This window comes from Monodon monoceros, unplaced genomic scaffold (genome assembly GCF_005190385.1).
Source record: "Monodon monoceros isolate NGI ecotype Baffin Bay Population unplaced genomic scaffold, NGI_Narwhal_1 Super_Scaffold_1, whole genome shotgun sequence".
NCBI classification, from domain to species: domain Eukaryota; kingdom Metazoa; phylum Chordata; class Mammalia; order Artiodactyla; family Monodontidae; genus Monodon; species Monodon monoceros.
In genome coordinates this window covers 76,390,426-76,410,778 of record NW_021703765.1, presented here as the reverse complement: position 1 = coordinate 76,410,778, position 20,353 = coordinate 76,390,426, and the positions used below count along the sequence as shown (strand labels likewise).

General features: G+C 43.4%; 1 protein-coding gene across 1 annotated transcript in view; it reads right to left on the bottom strand.

Moving 5' to 3' along the window:
• Positions 1–3,565: 3,565 nt before the first annotated feature.
• SUDS3 (SDS3 homolog, SIN3A corepressor complex component) overlaps positions 3,566–20,353 on the bottom strand; it is an 86,046-nt gene continuing 69,258 nt past the window's right edge. Inside the window, exon 13 of the mRNA XM_029229042.1 lies at positions 3,566–3,624. Within this exon, the coding sequence (XP_029084875.1) occupies positions 3,579–3,624 (46 nt within the window). The 3' untranslated portion in view covers positions 3,566–3,578. The remainder of the gene's footprint in view (positions 3,625–20,353) is intronic.

Below are 20,353 nucleotides of genomic sequence, written 5' to 3'. Positions count from 1 at the left end.
GGTCTCTAAGAATCCACACAGTGCAGACATCATATAATATCATGAATGGTTTATGTGCATGAGTGTAGGCTCATATTTATACATTATAACCAGGGCCCAGTTCATTAGTTTTGTTCATGCCAACTCTCTTATCATTATTATTACGCAGCCTGTTATTGTATATTGATGACTCTTTACTTCTACACAGTACTCAAGCGTTTATAAAACACTGTGATGTCATAGCTACCACTTATTTAATGCTTATGTGCTCTCTCACAGGTCCACACAACTCAGTGAGTAGGTACTTCCAATCCTGTATCAGTCATATATTCCCCCCAGTGATGCTGAGTAACAAGCAAGCACAAAAACCCCAGAACATTTAGCAATAAACATTTATGTGGGGTTCAGCCAACCAAGGTGAGGCTCATCTGATTTTGCTGCCTTGCTCACGAGCCTGTGGGTAACTGCAAGTTATCTACACAGCTTTGCTGATTTTGGCTGGACTCACTGACACATCTGGGGGTTGGCTTGATGTTGGCTGATTTAGGATGGCCTCTGCTGGGATGCCTCAGGCTCCACAACATGGGCCTCTCCTCCTCTAGCAGGTTTGCCTGGAAATTTTCACATGGCAATTGCACAAACACTTTGCAGACCTCTGCTTGCATAGCCTCTAACATTGCTTTGGCTAGAGCAAGTCACAAGGCCCACACAGATTATTTAAAAGATGGGAGGGACTTCCTCGGTGGTCCAGTGGATAAGACTCAGCACTCCCAATGCAGGAGGCCCGGGTTTGATCCCTGGTCGGGGAACTAGACCCCGCATGCATGCCACAACTAAGAGGTCACATGCCACAACTAAGAGGTCCACATGCCGCAACTAAAAGATCCCGCATGCCACAAGGAAGGTCTCGCGTGCCGCAACTAAGAGCCGGTACAGCCAAAATAAATTAAAAAATAAACAAAACTAAATAAATAAACAAAAGATGGGAAATACACTCCACCTCTTTTATAGGAGGAATTGCAAAGGCTGTTATTGGTTGAACTGTGTCTCCTTAAAATTCATATGTTGAAGTCCTAACTTCAGAATGTGACATTCAGTCCTATCTCAGAATGTGACACTATTTGCAAATAGAGTCTTTACAGAGATAATCAAGTTAAAATGAGGTCTTTATGGTAGGCCCTACTCCAATGTGACTAGTATCCCTATAAGAGGCAGCAATTTAAACACAGACTAGGACACAGGGAAGGAAATGTGGAAAATGCCACCTATAAGCCAAGGAGAGAGGCCTGGAACAGATTCTTCCTCACAGCCCTCAGAAGGAACCAACTCTGCCAACACCTTGATCTCAGATTTCTGGCCTCTAGAACTGTAAGACTATAAATTTCTGTTGTTTAAACCACCCAGCCTGTGGTACTTTGTTAAGGCAGTCCTAGCAAACTAATACAAGGGGTAAAGAATGAAGGTAGGGACTTCCGTGGTGGCAAAGTGGTTAAGAATCTGCCTGCCAATGCAGGGGACACAGGTTCAAGCCCTGGTCCGGGAAGATCCCACATGCCGCGGAGCAACTAAGCCCATGCACCACAACTACTAAGCCTGTGCTCTAGAGCCCACGAGCCACAACTACTGAGCCCACGTGCCACAACTACTTAAGCCCGTGCGCCTAGAGCCCGTGCTCCGTAACAAGAGAAGCCACTGCAATGAGAAGCCCACACACCGTAACGAAGAGTAGCCCCAGCTCGCCGCAACTAGAGAAAGCCCGTGTGCAGCAACAAAGACCCAACGCAGCCAAAGATAAAAAATTAATTAATTAATTTAAAAAACAAGAATAAAGGCATTAATGCAATCAATCCTCAATACTTTATTTTTCAGTGGGGACACTGAGGCTCAGAGAGTCTGGTTAATGCCACCCAAGAGGCATCGGAGGTGTGAGTGGAACCCAGGTCTTCTTTGCCAGACATCCTTGCACCTGCCATGGAGACATTTCAGTTTCCAATACTTTGTCTTTTCCTAGGTGGCGTCCAACAGGGAGGCACCAGCACATGCAGGACACTGTTCATGCCCAACTAGGCAAGGCTGTGCATGTTGCTTCAAAGCTTCTGTTTTAATGATGTAGTAATTGTTTTTATGGCTTTCCAATGAAGTGTGCAGAGCTCTGATAGCCATCACTGGTTTCTTGAGGGCCTTTATTTGACCTGAGACTGTACAGAGCTTCTGATAGATACAAAAAGGTGTGTGAGGCAAAGAGGAGAAAATTCTGGTCAAATATTTTTCAAAATATTTTTTGGCTAATCACTCTACACATTTGAGCCACCAACTACATCTGCATTGAACATGCTCAATTATTTGGGATAACTCTGAAGCCACTGGAATGGTTTCTTTGGACAGAATAAAATGAAAGGAAAAGAACTGGGTCATTAATTCACATTATCAGTCAGGGTTCTTGAGACAAAAAGAACCAATAGGAGAGAGAGAAAGAGAGAAAGAAAGAAAAAGAAAGGAAGGAAGGGGGGAGAGAGGGAGAGAGAAAGAGAGAGGGAGGGAGGGAGGAAGGAAGGAAGGAAGGGAGAAAGAAAAAGAAAGAGAGAAAGATTTATTATAGTTATTGGCTCATATGATTATGGGGGCTGAGAAGTCTGCCATCTACAAGCTGAAGACCCAGGAAAGCCAGTGGTGTAGTTCAAAGGCCCCAGAGCCAGAGAGCTGATGTATAGATTCTAGTCCAGGTGCACAGGCCTGAGATCTAGGAGTGCCAAGGGCAGGAGAAGATCAGTGTCCCAGCTCCAATAGTCAGATAGGGTTAATTCAACCTTCCTCCACCAGTTTATTCTATTTAAGCCCTCAGTGGATTAGATGAGGCCCACCATGCTGGGGAGGGCCACCTGTTTTACCTAGTTCACCAATTCGAAAGCTAATCTCTTCCAGAAGCACCCCAACAGACATAACCAGATAAAATATTTAGCCAGCAATTTGGGCATCCCATGGCCCGGTCAAGTTGACACATAAAACTAATATTTACTGAATACCTACTATGCGCCATGCACTGTTACAGCTCTTAGAATACAGACATGAGTGAGGTACAATCCACACACACAAGAAGCTTCACTACCTCATTCACTGTTCACTCATCAAATTCTAATTATGAGCATCTACTGAGATGAACAAGACACACATGGTCCCTGCTCTCGTGGGGTCTACAGGTGAGCTGGTGAAACAGGTATTGGATAACTGATGGCATAATTAAGCAATGACAATTGTGATGAGCGCTGCAAAGGAGAAGCTGAAGTTGTTAATGACTGTGTGACAGGAAGACCTGATCTATTTATTTTGGGGGGAGGGGAGGGAGGGTGGAGGGATGGATGAGGAAAGACTATCATTAGGAAATGAGGTTTGAGCTGAGATCTTTTTTTTTTTTTTGCCATGCTGAGCAGCGAAAGCACAGAGTCCTAACCACTGGACCGGCAGGGAATTCCCTTGAGCTGAGCTGAGTAGGGATTAGCCAAACAAAGATAGTGGAAACTTCCTCCTGAGAAGAAGAAAAGAAGCTGCCCAGACACCCAGGAGCTGGGCTGGTACTTACTATCAGCTTGGCCTCGGTGTTGCTATGAGCCGTTCTGCTGGCACTCACGGCTAGGGCTTGGCGTTCTCCTGTTGAAGATAAACAATTGCACAGAACATCAATATCAGACAAGGCCACTCTGAGTCCACAGGGGAGCAAGACAATGGAACACAGACCAAACATGAACACCGTCCAAACCACAAAAATGACCAAATTCCCCTTCCCTGTCTAATATGAGGGGCTGCTGCTTCTTTACCAATTTCCCACATGAGCTGAATCAGCCTTTTCTCCCTTTGGATAAGATTTATTAAGATGCCCAGTCATAGAATTACTCCCACTTCCTGCCAGTATCCAGTCCAGAGCAAAGTCCCAGTTCTTTAAACCCTCCCCAAATCACCCAGCCTAAGTCCAAATCCCATACTAAGTCCTTTTTAAAACCTTCTTACTGAGATACCCCACAGCTCCCATAGTGCCTTTCCCCCCTCACTGCAATGAATACTAACCCCAATTTGTTCAACTGTGAGTGTGTTCCTGGTGGTCTTTAGCTGAAGGGCATTGACACTTGGTAAATCTGGATGTTTAATTAATATTTATCATAGATAATGTATTAGTTTTACAACAAATTTAAGATGGAATTGTTTTTATGTGCTGTATACACACATTCACAGTACACTGAGAACCTTTTATAATCAATGTGTCTAGTATATCTTTATTTAGATTCGAAGCATAGTTTATTATCTTAAATCATAATGAAGGCTTAAAGTTCTCATAGCTCTGCTTTCGGCAATCTGTAGTTGTCACTTTTCTTCAAGTCCTAACTTGTGTTACTAATGATCTGGGAGAACCCATAGTGAGCTTTGGCCTTTGGCACCTTGACCTTAACTTGACCAAAGCAGAACTCATTAATTGCTTCTAAAAACCTGGCTGACTGGAAATTTAGAAGAATTTATCCTATAAATTCACTGGCACAAAAATCCAAAGACATACACAGAGACATCTATCGCTTCGCTGGCGATAACAATAACCCCCTCCCCCCAAAAAACTGGAAACAACCCAAATTTCCATCAATACTCAGCTGGCTAAATGAATCTTAATACACACACCTCTACAGTGGAATACTACATAGTCATTAACAATAATGTTGTAAAATTGGTTTGGAAAGATGCAGATAATATACTGTGGGGAAAAAAGTTGTAGAATAATATAATCCAAGATTAATACACTCACTCACACACACACACACACACATACACACACACACATTTTTCTTAAAACATATTTTTATACCATAGGTAAAAGTGCGTTACTTCTGGGGATTGGGATTGAAGACTTTTATTCCATCTACATGTTCAAAAGTCATGTTGTATTGCTTTTACTTTAAAAAAATGCATTTTTTATTTGTCCCATTTGCTGTATTCATTTACCAGATTCACCAACCACACAGTCCCCACCTAGGATCTTATCTTTTCTTGTCACGAAACCCAGCCAAATGCTGAGCCAAACATTTCTATCTCTGAAACACTTCTCAAAGCTTCACCATACCCTTCCTTCTGCTCTAGGTCAGGCTGACCTGTCAGTTCTCCCGGACTCTACTTCCTCACTGTATACTCTGTACTGCCACAGGGGACTCTTTCTAGCATACATAACCATAATCTTCATTCCTCTGCCCCAAAACCTTTGGCTCTCCTGGACCAACAGAATAAGCTTCAAACTTTCACTGTGGACTCCAAGATTCCATTTTAGCTCCACTTTACCATTTCAGGCTTAAGTCAAGCATCCAAGGCATCCTTCACTCACATCCCAGACACAGCAGCATTAATGGATACCCTGAATTTGAACCTGCATTAACATACCTTCAAATCTTTGCTCATGTTGTTCTCTCCTTCCCCATGCCCCTTCTTTTAAATTACGTCTTTTAAAATACAAGAGTCTTGGGCTTCCCTGGTGGCACAGTGGTTAGGAATCCGCCTGCCAATGCAGGGGACACGGGTTCGAGCCCTGGTCTGGGAAGATCCCACATGCCGCGGAGCAACTAAGCCCATGTGTCACAACTACTGAGCCTGTGCGCCTAGAGCCCGTGCTCCACAACAAGAGAAGCCACTGCAGTGAGAAGCCCGTGCACCACAACGAAGAGGAGCCCCCGCTCGCCGCAACTAGAGAAAGCCCATGTGCAGCAATGAAGATGGAATGCAGCCAAAAATAAATAAATAAAATAAATAAATTTATTAAAAAATAAATGAAATAAAATAAAAAAGTGTTGACTTACATTCGACACTGTAAATGTTTCTTCTTGCTTGTACTACAAGGTAGCCTAACATGATTGGAAAAATGCACAGATTTTGAGTCGACCACCTGGGATGAAATCTCAGCTGCCACTTACTCTGTGACATTTACTTCACTATTCTGTACCTTGGTTTCCTCATCTGTAAAATAGGGATAATAATAAAACCAGTTTCCTAAGCTCACTTTCACAAAGCATAGAAGTACTGAACACAGTAAACACTGGAAAAACGGTAATTATTTTGATTATTGGATTCTAAGGTGACATTATTTTCTGTTGCTCGTGAGAAGCTGAAACTTCTAAATTAAATGCTCCCCTCCCAAAGCTACTAGCCTTTTGAGTTCTTATGATTGCTTTTTATGTATAACTTTTTTGGCCTTAGTCTCCATACATAATAGTTAAGAGCTTAAGCTCTGAAGTCAAACTTTCTGGATTCATGATCTCAACTGGATTCAAGGCAAGCTTGGGCAGAATAACCAAGTCTGTGTGCCTCACTTTCTCCATCTATAAAGTGAGTGAATAATATTCCTGCCTCATAACGTTTGTTTTGAAAATTAAATGTGATCATCTCTGGAAAGTGCTTAACGTGGTGCTAGCACATAGTAAGCACTCAATAAATGTTAGCTAGTATTATTATGAAAGAGAGAGGGAGAAGGAGAATATACTCAGGATAGGTTTAAAAAGGTGGAATTTAGAGACTTCCCTGGTGGTCCACTGGTTAAGACTCTGCGCTCCCACTGCAGGGGGCACAGGTTAGAACTCTGGTCAGGAAACTAGATCCTGCATACCCTGTGATGAGGCCAAAAAATAAAATAAAAATTTTAAAAATTATTAAAAAGGTGGAATATATTTTAAGGACCCAGACAGAAAAATAACGCTGCCTCAGGGATTCTCAGCTAAGCACTACCGACACTTTGGGCTGGACTGTTCTTTGTTGTGGAAGCTGTTCTTCATCCCCAAAATAAAGGGTAGAACATTTAAACAGAATCCCTGGCTTCTCCCTGGGACAAGAAGGAAGCGGGCAGGGCACAACTGCTAAAAGAATGAGGAGTCGGAGACAGCCGTTGAGAAAAACTGGATGCGACCAAAAAAAAAAAAAAACCACTTAGAACCAGCTACACCCAAGATGGCGAAAGATCTGACTTCCAGTTGACCTTGAGCCTTATTATACGCTTATTGTAATATATTAGCATACTAATGACACACCCACCAGTGTGCTGACAGGCGCCATGACAATTCCAAGGCTGACCATAAAAGGCCAAAAAGCGGGCAGTGGCCCAATAACTGGAAATCCCAGCCCCTTCCCCCAAACAGAATATTCCTCCTATCTGTTAGCATATGAAATTACCAAGCCCATAAAAACTAACCACTCCCACACCCCCGGGGCAGTCTCACCTTCTGAGAGGGTCCCAGTTCCGCCTATGGTATGTGTCTCTCTCCAAATAAACTTGCTTTCATTTTACTTTGGCTCGCTGCTCTTGAATTCTTTTCTGTGTGAAGCCAAGGACCCTCACTCCGTGGCCCATCCCGAGAACTCCCCAGAGACCTTGGACATGACCATTCTCTCACTCCCCGCTTCTCCTGTAACATCCCCACTAGTTGCCAGTAGCAGCCCCTTTGCCCAGTCCAGTTGTAATAATCAAAAATGATTCCAAACATTGCCAAATATCCCCTTGGGGAGGGGAGGGACAAAATCATTTTCCGTTAAGAACCACTGGGCTACCTTCACAGGACCCAAAAAGTTGTTGGCCCATACAGCTCTGTCCTCTTGGCTTCTTTCTACCCTTTAAATTGCTCTGCAGGGACTTCCCTCATGGCGCAGTGGTTAAGAATTCGCCTGCCAATACAGGGGACACAGTTTCGAGCCCTGGTCCGGTAAGATCCCACAGGCCGCAGAGCAACTATGCCCGTGTGCCACAACTACTGAGCCTGCGCTCTAGAGCCCATGCTCAGCAACAAAAGAAGCCACCGCAATGAGAAGCCTGAGCACCGCAACAAAGAGTAGCCCCTGCTCGACGCAACTAAAGATCACGTGCAGCAACGAAGACCCAACGCAGCCATAAATAAATAAATAAATAAATAAATTTAAATTGCTCTGCAAATCAGCTTCCTCTGCAAGTTTTGCTCTTCTGCTCCCCCATAACTTAAGCCCATCTGGGCTTTAGTTTGCCATTGAAACAGGAGGGAAGGGGCAGGGCACGACCTTTTTTTTTTTTTTGGCTGTGTTGGGTCTTCGTTGCTGTACGCGGGCTTTCTCTACTTGTGGTGAGCAGACGCAACTCTGTTGTGGTGTACGGGTGTTGCAGAGCGTGGGAGTCTCATTGTGGTGGCTTCTCTTGTTGCGGAGCATGGGCTCTAGAGCGCAGGCTCAGTAGTTGTGGCGCACGGGCTTAGTTGCTCTGCAGCATGTGGGATCTTCCCGGACCAGGGCTCGAACCCATGTCCCCTGCCTTGGCAGGTGGATTCTTAACCACTGCACCACCAGGGAAGCCCAGGGCACATCCTTTAAAAGGTTGACAGAGTCGTTGAGGATATGACAAAGACTGTTTAGAACCGTTAGGTCCAAGATGGCAGAAGACTGGACTTCCAGTGGACCTCGAGCCTCATTATACACTCATTGTAATACATTAGCATGCTAAATGACACCAGCGCCATGACAGTTCTGAGGCTGACCATCAAAGATCAAAAAGTGGGCAGTGGAGGGACATCCCTGGTGGTCCAGTGGTAAAGAATCCATCCTGAAATGCAGGGGATATGGGTTCAATCCCTGGTCGGGTAACTAAGATCCCACATGCCGCGGGGAAACTAAGCCTGTGCACCACAACTACAGAGCCTACCTGCTCTGGAACCCATGCACTACGAGAGAGAAAACCCACATGCTACAACTAGAGAGAAGCCCGCGTGCCACAGCGAAGAGCCTGCATGCCGCAACAAAAGATCCCACATGCCACAATGAAGATCCCACGTGCCGCAACTAAAGACCCGATGCAGCCAAAAAAAAAAAACAAAGTGCCGGTGGCCCAATTCCTGGAAATCTCCGCCCCTTCCCCAAAATAGTTGGAATAATCCTCCCACTTGTTACCCAGCCCATAAAAACTAACCACCCCATATTTCAGGGCCCCTTGCCTTCTGAGATAGCCCACACTCTTGGTGGAGTGTGTTTCTCCCAAGGCCATTTTCACCTTTTGAGACAGACCACATTCTGTCCACAAAAGGTGTTCTCTCTCTAAATAAATCCACTTCTTACCTATCACTTTGTCTTTCACTGAATTCTTTCTGCAATGAGACATAAAGAACTCGAGCTTCTGTAAGTCCTGAGACAAGGTATGTGATCTCGATTAAAGGACAGTGGGTTTAAGTCCCAATCTGCGTTGTGCAGTTTCACCGTGATACCAACGTTGGCCCATGCATTCCCATGCCGTTAACAGCTCCAACATGGCTGCCTTCCATTTCCCTTTATGCAGAGTCTCAAGAAACAAAGACTCTATTTGGCTAAACTATAGTCAGGTGTCAACCTCTAGTCCAATCAGCTGTGACCAGGAGAAAAAAGGCACCTGGAATCAGCATGGGAGCCCTGGGTTCCACACTTTCAGCAGGGATCCTGGGGTGCTTCCAAGGAAGGGGTTGTGGCCAGGTCAGGAATCCCCAAACCTGTTCCCATAGCATCTGTCTTCTCCCTTTTCCTCAGATGGTTTTCAAATATGACCCCCGCTGCCAAGGAGCCTGCCACCACCCAAAAACTTCTATCAAGTTTTTGCTTCTGGTCAGTCACGGGCTTTTTAGCACTGTTTTCAAAGAATGAACAGGCTTCAAATATGGGTCCCAGACAGTAGTCAAGACATTTATTTGGCTTCCTAAGAGACCTTTCTTAACTCTTTTTGGCTTTTCAGAACTGATTCAAGTAATTAAGATTGCAAGACTAGTGAGATATCCCTGTGTGTCTTAAAGAGAATCAGAACATGGCACACAAAATATGCCACTTTGGCATAAGGATTGTTTGGAGTTGAAAGCAATTAAGAAGCAGCAAACACAGAAAGAGCTCCTAGGTCTCCCCCCCATTTACATAAAAGTAGAACATAAATTCCCCTTTGTGAAAGTCTTCCCCTCCCGTCTTCTATACCAGAAGAAGGTGAAACAACCATTATCACTGGAGATAGAACTTCAGCATGAAGATGGGTTTTTACTACAAAAAAACTTTACTAAAATAACACTTATCTTCCATTAGTTCCCCCACATATTTACCTTCCCACAATTTACTACCCCTAAAAGCCCAAACCCCTTTTCCTTTGCCTTGTTACTTCTCCACAAATGTATTGCCTTTTGTTAAAATGGTATATAAACTGCCCAGATGTAACCACCTTCTTCAGTCTTCATTTCTTTTCTAAGAAGGCCTCTGTGCATGTTTTAAAAAGAATTAAAATATTAACATCAAGTAAAATCTGTTCACCTCTTCTCCTGTTAATCTGTTTTTTGTCAGTCTAATTTGCAGGCCCCATGAACAGAACCTAAGAAGTAGAGGAAAGGATTTTTTTTCCTTCTCTACAGTATTATAAACACACTAGACCAATGTGATTTCTTAGCTTTGTTGAAACAAAGATCTTTTGGAAGATAATAAACAACATTTTTAAGTTACATACAACTTCAGAGTGGTTGATGGCCCTCAAGCCACTTGTTGAATCCTGTAAGATTTTATATATGTATAGAAATATAATATATATATAAATCAGTTGAACATATATTGTATCCAGTGTATTTGAATGCACACACATTTACCTTATATGAATTCAATTATGAGAAAGAGAGAAAAATTTATCCTGCAGCTCTTAAAACCAATCACACTAGAATTTGTCTTCAGTGCCTCATAAAAAGGAAGGTCACAAGCAAAATGCAAAGAGAAACAGAAACAAGATAACTTACCTCTTGCCTTTTGCCCTTGTAAAGACCCAGGGCAATTTAAGGTAATTTTTGCCCTAAGCATTAACACTAAAGCCTATCCCTTTAACCTCTCATTCAAGACATAACTCTACAGTAACTCCCCTACATACAAACCTTCAAGTTGTAAGATTTCAAAGACGCAAATGTGCCCCTGGATGCCAGCTGTTGTACTGGACTACTGTACTTTTCAAGGCACTGTGCTGTAAGATTAAAAATCTTTTATTTTTTGTTTGTTTTTTATGTATTATTTGTGTAAAAAGTAATATAAACCTATTACAGTACAGTACTATATAGCCGATTGTGTTAGTTGGGTACCTAGGCTAACTTTGTTGGACCTGTGAACAAACTGGACTTACGAACGTGCTCTCAGAATGGAACTCGTTCGTATGTAGGGGACTTACTGTACAGGTTTTCCATATCAATGGTTTCCATGTCAGCCGTACCCATAGGTGGTCATAAAAGCAATTTAATGGGTCATGACCACTATTTTTTTAAAAATTAAATAGAAAATTCACAAGATTCACAATATGATAATTATTTCATTAAAGCTTTGCTTAATTTTTATAGTGTGTGTGTATGTTTCTTACTCTGTTCAAAAATGTTTGAAAGTCACTGTTCTATAGTCTGTGCTATCCAATATTAGTAGTCAGTAGGTACACGTGGCTATTAAGCACTTGAAATGAGGTTGGCCAGAATAGACATGTGCTGTAAGTGTAAAATACATATGGAATTTCAAAGACTAAATCCAAAAAAAAGAATCACGATAAAACTAATAATTTTATAGTGATTACATGTTAAAATATAACATTTCACTTTGGATGTATGATGTTGAACAAAATATTAAAATTGTAAGCAGATAAGGTAGGGGGTCCCTGGAGAAAGAAAACCAGGCATGTCTTTCTTGATATAAGAGAAGCCATTTTTGGCCTAAGCAAGTTGTGATCTACGGCTGGCCTCAATCCTTGCCCTTGAACAGGTCTCAGTAATTAATGACCTTAAGGGAACAGAAGAATGCAGAAACAGGCAACTTATCAGGCAAGAGAAGTAACAACAGCAAAGATAACGTATCAGTTGTAAAGACTCGCAGTTCTGTTTCAATGGTAAAGATTAGCGTGAAGCGCTCAACCACCAGATAACTGGAATCTAAGGGATGATGATGTTGACCTCTTCTGACCCTTTTAGTGACTTCAATCAACTAAAGCTTGGACTCTGTGGACCACCCAGGTCCCTTCGTGAATATGCAGGTACGCTTAGCTTAAAACTTGCCCAGTATTGCTGTTCAGGGAGACAGTGTTTGGGGAAAGATCCCTGCTGTCCTCCTTACTTGCTGCAAGGATAATAAATCCTTCCTGGGTTTCCCTGGTGGTCCCGTGGTTAGGACTCCACGCTTCCACTGCAGAGGGCACAGGTCCAATCCCTGGTCAGGGAACTAAGATCCTACATGCTGTGTGGTGCAGCCCCAAAACTGAAATAAAATAAAAAAATAAATCCTTCCTTCCCCCCATCTTTGTTTGTTTCCTTTTCTTTTTTTTTTTTTTTTCGATCAGCAGCTAAGTTTGCCATCAGTTTTATTTTTCCCCCCCATCTTTGGCTTGTTTGTGTCTTTTGGCTGGACACCCACCAAGAGGCAAACCCAGTTTACAGGTGACAAATTTAATTTCACATTTTTTTTTACTGTTATAATGTGGCTACTAGAAAAATTTTAATTATATATGTGGTTGTCATTGTATGCCTGTTGGACAGCACTGCTCTATATGTTTTGGCCAAGTATTATATGTATATACATGTGTGTGCACAAGATATATCTATAATCTGGCTTATATCATCTTTCCACAGCATCTGTCACCATCTTATTACCAAACACTTAGAGAGAACTGTTCAGTGTCAAAATGAGTGCCAGCCTTTCAATGTCAGCTGAAAGGGCTGCCCCCGCCATCTGAAGCATCCTCTTCCACAGCAGAGAGTACCCGTTGACTCAGTCTGACTCATCTGCCTCACTGACCTTAGCCTGATGCTGCAGCACCTCGGCAGAGATGACAAACCTCTTGAGAATGTTTTTTTTTTTCCTCTTAACCTTATTAGTTCAGAAAGGATTATAACCATCCTGCCAATGGGTATGCACTCCAAATGACCACACATCCTGGATCAGGCAGGAAATGACTGCTTATCTACTTCCTGTGTTCTCTGTAAATCTCTCCATGCATGAGCTTTACCATTCCTCATATTCTCCTTCCCTCTCCTAGCTCAAGATCTTGTGATCTGTCAATCATAATCTTGATCTTTCTACTTGTCAAAGGTGTGCTAGAACGACCCTCACAACACACACACACACACACACACACCTGCCACTCCCTGTCACTCCTGATTAGCTCTAGCCTCTGTGGAGCCACTCGTTTTCCCCGAGCTTGACTTCTTCTACATCCAATACCTCTACATCATATTAATCTAAGAATTCTTCCCTTCCTTCAGGTTAGTAATAGTAATAATAATAAGCTGTCTTTTATAGAGTACTTATCTTCAGACACTATATTACACATTTTCTCTCATGTAAACATCACAATAATTTTGTTGTGTTCTGAATACTTCTCCCACTTCATAAATGAGGGAAGTTTGCCTTATGAGGTGACCTAAATTGTAAGATCCATGATGTCTTGTTCACCACATACCCAATGTATACAACAAGTGCCTGATACATACATGTAAATGCTTGATAAATGTCTGTTGAATAAATAAATGAATGAATAAATGGTGGCACACACCACTTTCTACCTTAACTTATAGTTGTGTCCATGTGCTAACAACCTTATTGTGAGCTCCTTGAGGGCAGGATTTAGTTTTGCATTTCCTGTGCTTGTTAGCATAATACCCGCCACAGAGTGGACACTCAGAGATATGTCAAACAAATTTAAAAAATAAATGATTAAATGAATATCATAGTCCCACAACTTCAGAATATGACATTCCCTTGCTAAGAATCGTTCAGTGACTCCCTATTACCCTTAGGCTAAGGCCCAAGCTATTCTTCATGGCCCACGAGGACTCCCTCACCACCTAAGCCATTCATTATCTCTTGGAGCTCCAGCCACAAGCTCTTCAAACTTCTTTCAGCTCCTCAAATTCGGACTTAGGTTGAGGGCCAGAGCTTCTACTTCCCCTCTCAGGGTCTTTCACCTGGACATTCTCACCTGCATCCAACCCCACTGCTACCCCCTCCACCTAGCCAATTCCCCTCAGAGAGATCTCATTGTACCCTGTACTTTGGCTTTGTAGTGCTTATTGCAAGGATAACTCAATAATTATGTTTATGTTTCTTTTATCTAGTGTTTATTTCCTGAAATACCCCATGAAGTAAGGAGCATGTCTGTTTTGTTTATCAAAATGTACCAGTGTCTAGCCCAGAGACAGGAAACCACTGGCCCACACATGTTTTTTGGCCTACCCTCCAAATGTTATAGATATGTGATATGAATTCATTACAAAATTTTAAAAATATGTATTTCACCAAAAATTCTGAATTTATGACTTCTCTTGGGAAAAAAAAAAAAAATCCAAAGACCCAGCAGTACTGCATATATGAGTCAGGATAGGCAAGCAATGCAACAGTAACAACCCCAGAGGACTGGATTGTCACTCACACCACAAGTCTGACGTGTGAGTTCCATCTGGAACATTGACAGTCATTGTGGCTGAAGGAAAAGCAGACCTAGCAAACCATGCTTATCGCTCTCACCCAGAAGTGACACACACCTCTTTCACCCACATTTCATTGGCCAAAGCCAGTCAACAGCATGGAGATACATAATCCCGCTGCAGGGAGGGCCTTGCCTCCCACGGTGACAAGAGACTCTCTGCTCTGCTGAGGGACTCAGGGATACGGAGGATATGGAGTTCCTGCTTCTTTTGCGCTTGCTTTCTTCACACTGTAAAGGTATAAGCAACCCAAGTTTTTCTCTATTATCTCTAAGAGGTCCTAAGATGCTGTGATGAGGCACCTGTAATTATCTGCGAAACAATCTCTTGTCCAATCTGCAACGCTTCTGCTAATTTCCTTTCGCCAGGCTACTAGATTTCAGGTTATCTCTTCCTACACACAAACACCAGTGCTCCCATGTGGACACTTGAGGGGACATCATTCCATTTTTAGCCAGGTTCCAGATCGTCCCCCTTTTCTGATTCCCATCTGTTGACGACTCTCTCATGTGTGTGTGCATGTGAGTAAACATACACACACATGCATTTATGAACGCCTGTGTAAATTTCATTATTTCTTCCAATGAACATTTAATACAATGTTAGACACCTGGGGTAAAACGACGAGAAAGATAAGCTAGCCTTCTGGATCTCAAGAGTCCTAAAGGAAAGACAGCAGCAATCACAGGAAATGGTTATGATAAGTTCTACCATAAAAGAAGTTCAAAGAGCTACAGGAAGCCTGAGCCCAGACCCAGAAGGTTCATGGACCACTTCCCAGAAGAAATGACATTCAATCTAACAGCTAAAAGCCGGTAGTAATTAGTGAGGCAACTCCAGGAAGAGGGAACAACTGTGAGAAGACCCAGAATCCAAAGAGAGCACTGGATCTGTAAGAAACAAATGAGTTCAGCGCGGCCGGGACATGGGTGGCAGGAGGCACGATGGAAGCAGGTGGGGAAACACAGAAGAAGCTAACGAGGGATGCAAGCGCCAGACCTTATAAGGCCTTCGGTGCTCCGTGAAGCAGATGGAATTTAATTCTGAGTGAAGCAGGCAGCCAAGGCAATGAAGGCTTTCAAGGTGTGATATGTGATCCAATTTACATTTGCTCCACGCGGATTTTCACAACGGGCTGGAAGTCTTGGCACTGGCCCATCAGAATGGATTCAGACAGGGTCCTATAGGCACCCTGCTCTTATAGGCATCTACCCATTGGCCGCTGAAGGTCTGAAGTGTCCCGGGGGAGAGGCTGGGCTGCCTGGAGGACAGGGGACCCAGGACAGTGGCTTTTTATCACTGTATAGTGTTAATTTACCACTTCATTAATTATACTCATAAATATCTAAAAATACACATATGAGGAAGATGAAGAAAATATACACCAGCAGAAGTTACCTTTTAGGATAACAGGATTAGTGGTCTAGTTCTTAAGTACTTTAATTTTTAAACAGCCAGCATGGCCATCCTGAGGCATAACAGCTAAATACATGTGCTAATGTCTACACAGAACAAATAAGCCAGGATGATATTCAGGAAGATTAACTGATGCTCTTTCCCCCCACCGCCAGTATGTCCTGTTATCCCATGGCCGTTCTCTATTTATGGGGTCAGACCATGAAAGCAGAAAAGCGGTTTTTAAGTTTCAAAAGACCCAACCTTGAAGGGACTCAGGCCAGAGGAAAATAAACCCAAAAAAGCAGACCAGGGAGCTCTTGCCTTCAAAATGAGATAAAAGAGGAAAGGAACTGGAGAGAGCTTGGGCACTGGGGAGAGTACCTGTCCCCCACCCCACCAAGGGGTGCTGTCAACAGAAACCCCAGTCTGGAATCCGAATGCTGGAAGCCTGTGCTCTGAGCAGTTCACGCAAGAAGTCAGCAAGGATCCGGCAAGAACCCAAGAGGGGAAATAGGATCCAGGCACGTGAAACAGTCTTCCAGACTTCCTCCCACAGAGGACTCCACACCTCACCCTCTCCCCACGACCCCGACACCGATGTTATTTAAGCCTCCTGGAACTTGAAAGAGTCAGGATCTCAGAACCCAGCTATAAGAGATGTTCTTGGAACAATTGGGGATTTCTGAATATGGACTGGATTTTAGATGATATTATGAAGTTACTGTGAATTTCCTTAACTGTGGTAATGGTATTGCAATTATGTAGGAGAAAGTCCTTTTACTTAGGAAAATCAGGCTGAACTGTTAACAGGTAAAATACCATAACTCCTGCAACTTATTTTCAAATAATTCAGTGGGGAAAATACACAAGTACATACAGGGGAGAGAGAGAAAGCAAATCCAGAAAAATATTAAGAACTAGCATAGAAAGGGGGGCATATGGGTGTTCACTGTGCTAGTGTTTCAATTCTCATAGGTTTTCATTTTCCAATAATAAACTTCTAAAATAAAATTTTATAGTAAAATTCATAATTGCTGAATGCCAGAATTCACAAGGAAAATGTTGATCCAATAATACCAGTTTTATGTATTTATTTATTTATTGGCTGCGTTGGGTCTTTGTTGCTGCACGTGGGCTTTCTTTAGTTGCGGTGAGCGGGGGCTACTCTTCGTTGCAATGTGCAGGCTTCTCATTGCAGTGGCTTCTCTTGTTGCAGAGCACGGGTCCTAAAGTGCACAGCCTTCAGTAGTTGCGGCACGCGGGCTCAGCAGTTGGGGCTCACGGGCTCTAGAGCGCAGGCTCAGTAGTTGTGGCGCATGGGCTTAGCTGCTCCGCAGCATGTGGGATCTTCTTGGACCAGGGCTCGAACCCGTGTCCCCTGCATTGGCAGGTGGATTCTTAACTACTGCACCACCAGGGAAGTCCCTTATTCTTCTTTGTTAACTGTAGTGTTTGACAGAGAGTAAACACTCAGTACATGTTTGCTAAATAAATAAAAACAAATGAACTATCTGCCCCAGACAAATCAAACGACCCTTTGCAGGCAGGGGACTGGACAAAATAATACTCCAGGAACTTCTAGCAAGAGGATTCTTGGACTTGATGATCTTGCCTGAGACTCACAGTTTTCTTCTAGAGACTGTCTATGAACAAGAAGCTAGACTAAAACTGCACTGATGCACTAAACCTTAACAAAAGCCAAATATTAAGTTTTGTAAATGGATCCACCTAGAAAACCAGTTCAAATCGAGTCAAAGTCCAAACATCTAAAACGACTGAGAATGAAATTTGCTCTGAGTCCCTACTTAAGGCTGAATTTTCTTATCTTTTAAGCAAAAAGCCCCATGTCATTAGTTCTGGTCATACACTGGCCTGTGGTGCCACGCTGGGCTAAGTCACAGCACATATCAGCAATAATTTTATAAATGTGTTCTCCCCAGCTGCCTACCTCTGAGCTTGAATCAATTTCCAGTCACAGTTTGCACATTTCATGCCAAAAGGCTGCAGCGGGGCTACTGATGGTTAGTGTGAAACCACTTGTTCTGCAGATCTTTAAACACAGTTAAGAATCATCTCTCCTTTCAACAGTTTTGTCTCAGTTTAACAAAATGCAAAGTTGCTAGATTCTGTGCAGCATCTGAACTTTTCATTAATCCACTCACTCAACAGTTTACACTGACTGATTACTATGGGTTAAGAACTATGCTAGATGCTGGGGATATGACAGTGACTGGAGAAGATATGGTCCTTGAATTCATGTCACTTAAATTCCAATTGGAGACCCATAGATGAATATGTAATTACAAGATGTAATAGGTATTGGAGGTGGAAAAGTGCTATATACAAGAATGGAAGAATAATAGGAAATCTAATTTGGATTGGATGGAGTGGAATAAGGGAATGCCTTCCTGAGGAAGTGACATGTAGGCCACAATCTAAATACTGAGAAGACTTGTTATGGGCCGAGTTGTGTCCACTCAAAACTTACAGGTTGAAGCCCTAACTCCCAGGACCTCAGAATGTGACTGTATTTGGAGATAGGGTATTTAAAGAGACAATTAGGTTAAAATGAGGTCATTAGGGTGGGTCTTAATCCAATATGACGTCCTTACAAGAAGAGGAAATTTAGACACAGAGACACACACAGAGGGAAGACCACGTGAAGACACAGGGAGAAAACGGCCATCTACAAGCCGAGGAGAGAGGCCTCGGTAGAAACCAAAATGCTGACAGCTCCATCTCAGACTTCTAGCCTCTAGAGCTATGAGAAAATATATTTCTGTTGTTTAAGCCACTCAGTCCCTGGTACTTCGTTACAGCAGCCCTAGCAAAATAATACAAGGGTTAATCAGGCAAAAGATCAGGGTGGGGAAAAGGGAGACAGAGGGAAGAGCAGGAAAGACAATGACCCAGAGTCAGAAAAGAGCTTTGTCCCATCAAAGAATTGAAAACCCATTAAACTTATGTGGTTGGAGCTAAGTAAAGAAGAGTCAGGAGGGGGACTTCCCTGGCGGTCCAGTGGTTAAGACTCCACGCTTCCACTGCAGGGGGCATGGGTTCAATCCCTGGTCGGGGAACTAAGATACCGCAAGACCCGCGGCCACACACACACAAAAAAAGACAGGAGGGACAAAATAAGACTGGAGACGGAGGCAGAAGCTAGGACCTGACAGGTTATCCTGAAGAGCTTGACATTTTCCCCGGAATTATAAATAAAAGTCACTGGATAGTTTTTGAGGAGGGGAAAGATGTGGGTGACAAGGTTCGATTTACACTGTTAAACAGCTTGTTGTCTGGTGAGTGGAGAAAGGGCCACAGCAGGGGGATCAACCAGCAGAGAGATGATGGTGTTTGAACCAGGGTGGGAGCGGTGCAGGTGGAGAACTGTAAACAGATGTCCACTTAGAAGGTAGAACAGACAGGCTTCCCTGGGTGGGAGCTGGAGCAGAGGGAGTGGCAAGTATGGTACCTTGGCTTCTGGCTTGAGCATGTGGCAGCACTTAATAAAACATTTTCTTCTGTATAGAGGAGCCTGGGAAGAGGGTTGGCCTTCCAATCCCTCCACCTTCTGGCCGAGACACCAGACAAGAGGTTTAACCTCTTCAGGCAAAGGCTAAGGTGCTCAGCCTGGAAAACAAGGTTCTTCTAAATGTAACCCCTACCTGCTGTCTCCCTTCCATCCACCGCCCACCCCTGACACATTCCGTGCTCTAGACACATCAATTTCTCAGTGCCCATCCTCGCTCCCTGTGTAGAGAAGCTGACACATACTCCTCCCTGAAAACCCCTGCCCACCATTCCATACCCTGTGAAAATGTAACCACTTCTCCCAAACCTTCCTTGACTCTCCTGTGTTTCCACCTTGACTCCACCTCTCCCTCCGGCGGCTGTTCTTTGTAGGTCCCTGCTCTTCACCCAAGCTTCTTGAAGAAGGCGTCTATCGTCATTGTTTCCTCAACCCTTCCTCCCTGATCACGCCATTGCAGGCTAGCTTCTCCATCCTCCACTCCACTAGAACTGGTTTGACCAAAGCACTAATTACATCCATATCATCCTCTCATATAACACTCTGTTCTTCTTCTTCCAACCCCTATTCCCATTTGAAATTATATATTCATTCATGGTTTTGCTTCTAGAATTGAAGTGCCATGAATTCAAAGCTAAATCCATGTTGCTAAATCCAATGGACACTTTTGACCTTTATCTTGACCTGACTTCTCCACAGAATTTGATACTGTGTATACCACTCCTTTCTTTTTTACCATTTTACTTTGAAATTTTTCTATAGAAAACTGTACAGAGCGCTTCCCTGGTGGTACAGTGGTTGAGAGTCCGCCTGCCGATGCAGGGGACACGGGTTCGTGCCCCGGTCCGGGAAGATCCCACATGCCGCGGAGCGGCTGGGCCCGTGAGCCATGGCCGCTGAGCCTGCGCGTCCGGAGCCTGTGCTCCGCAACGGCAGAGGCCACAACAGTGAGAGGCCAGCGTACCGCAAAAAAAAAAAAAAAAAAAAA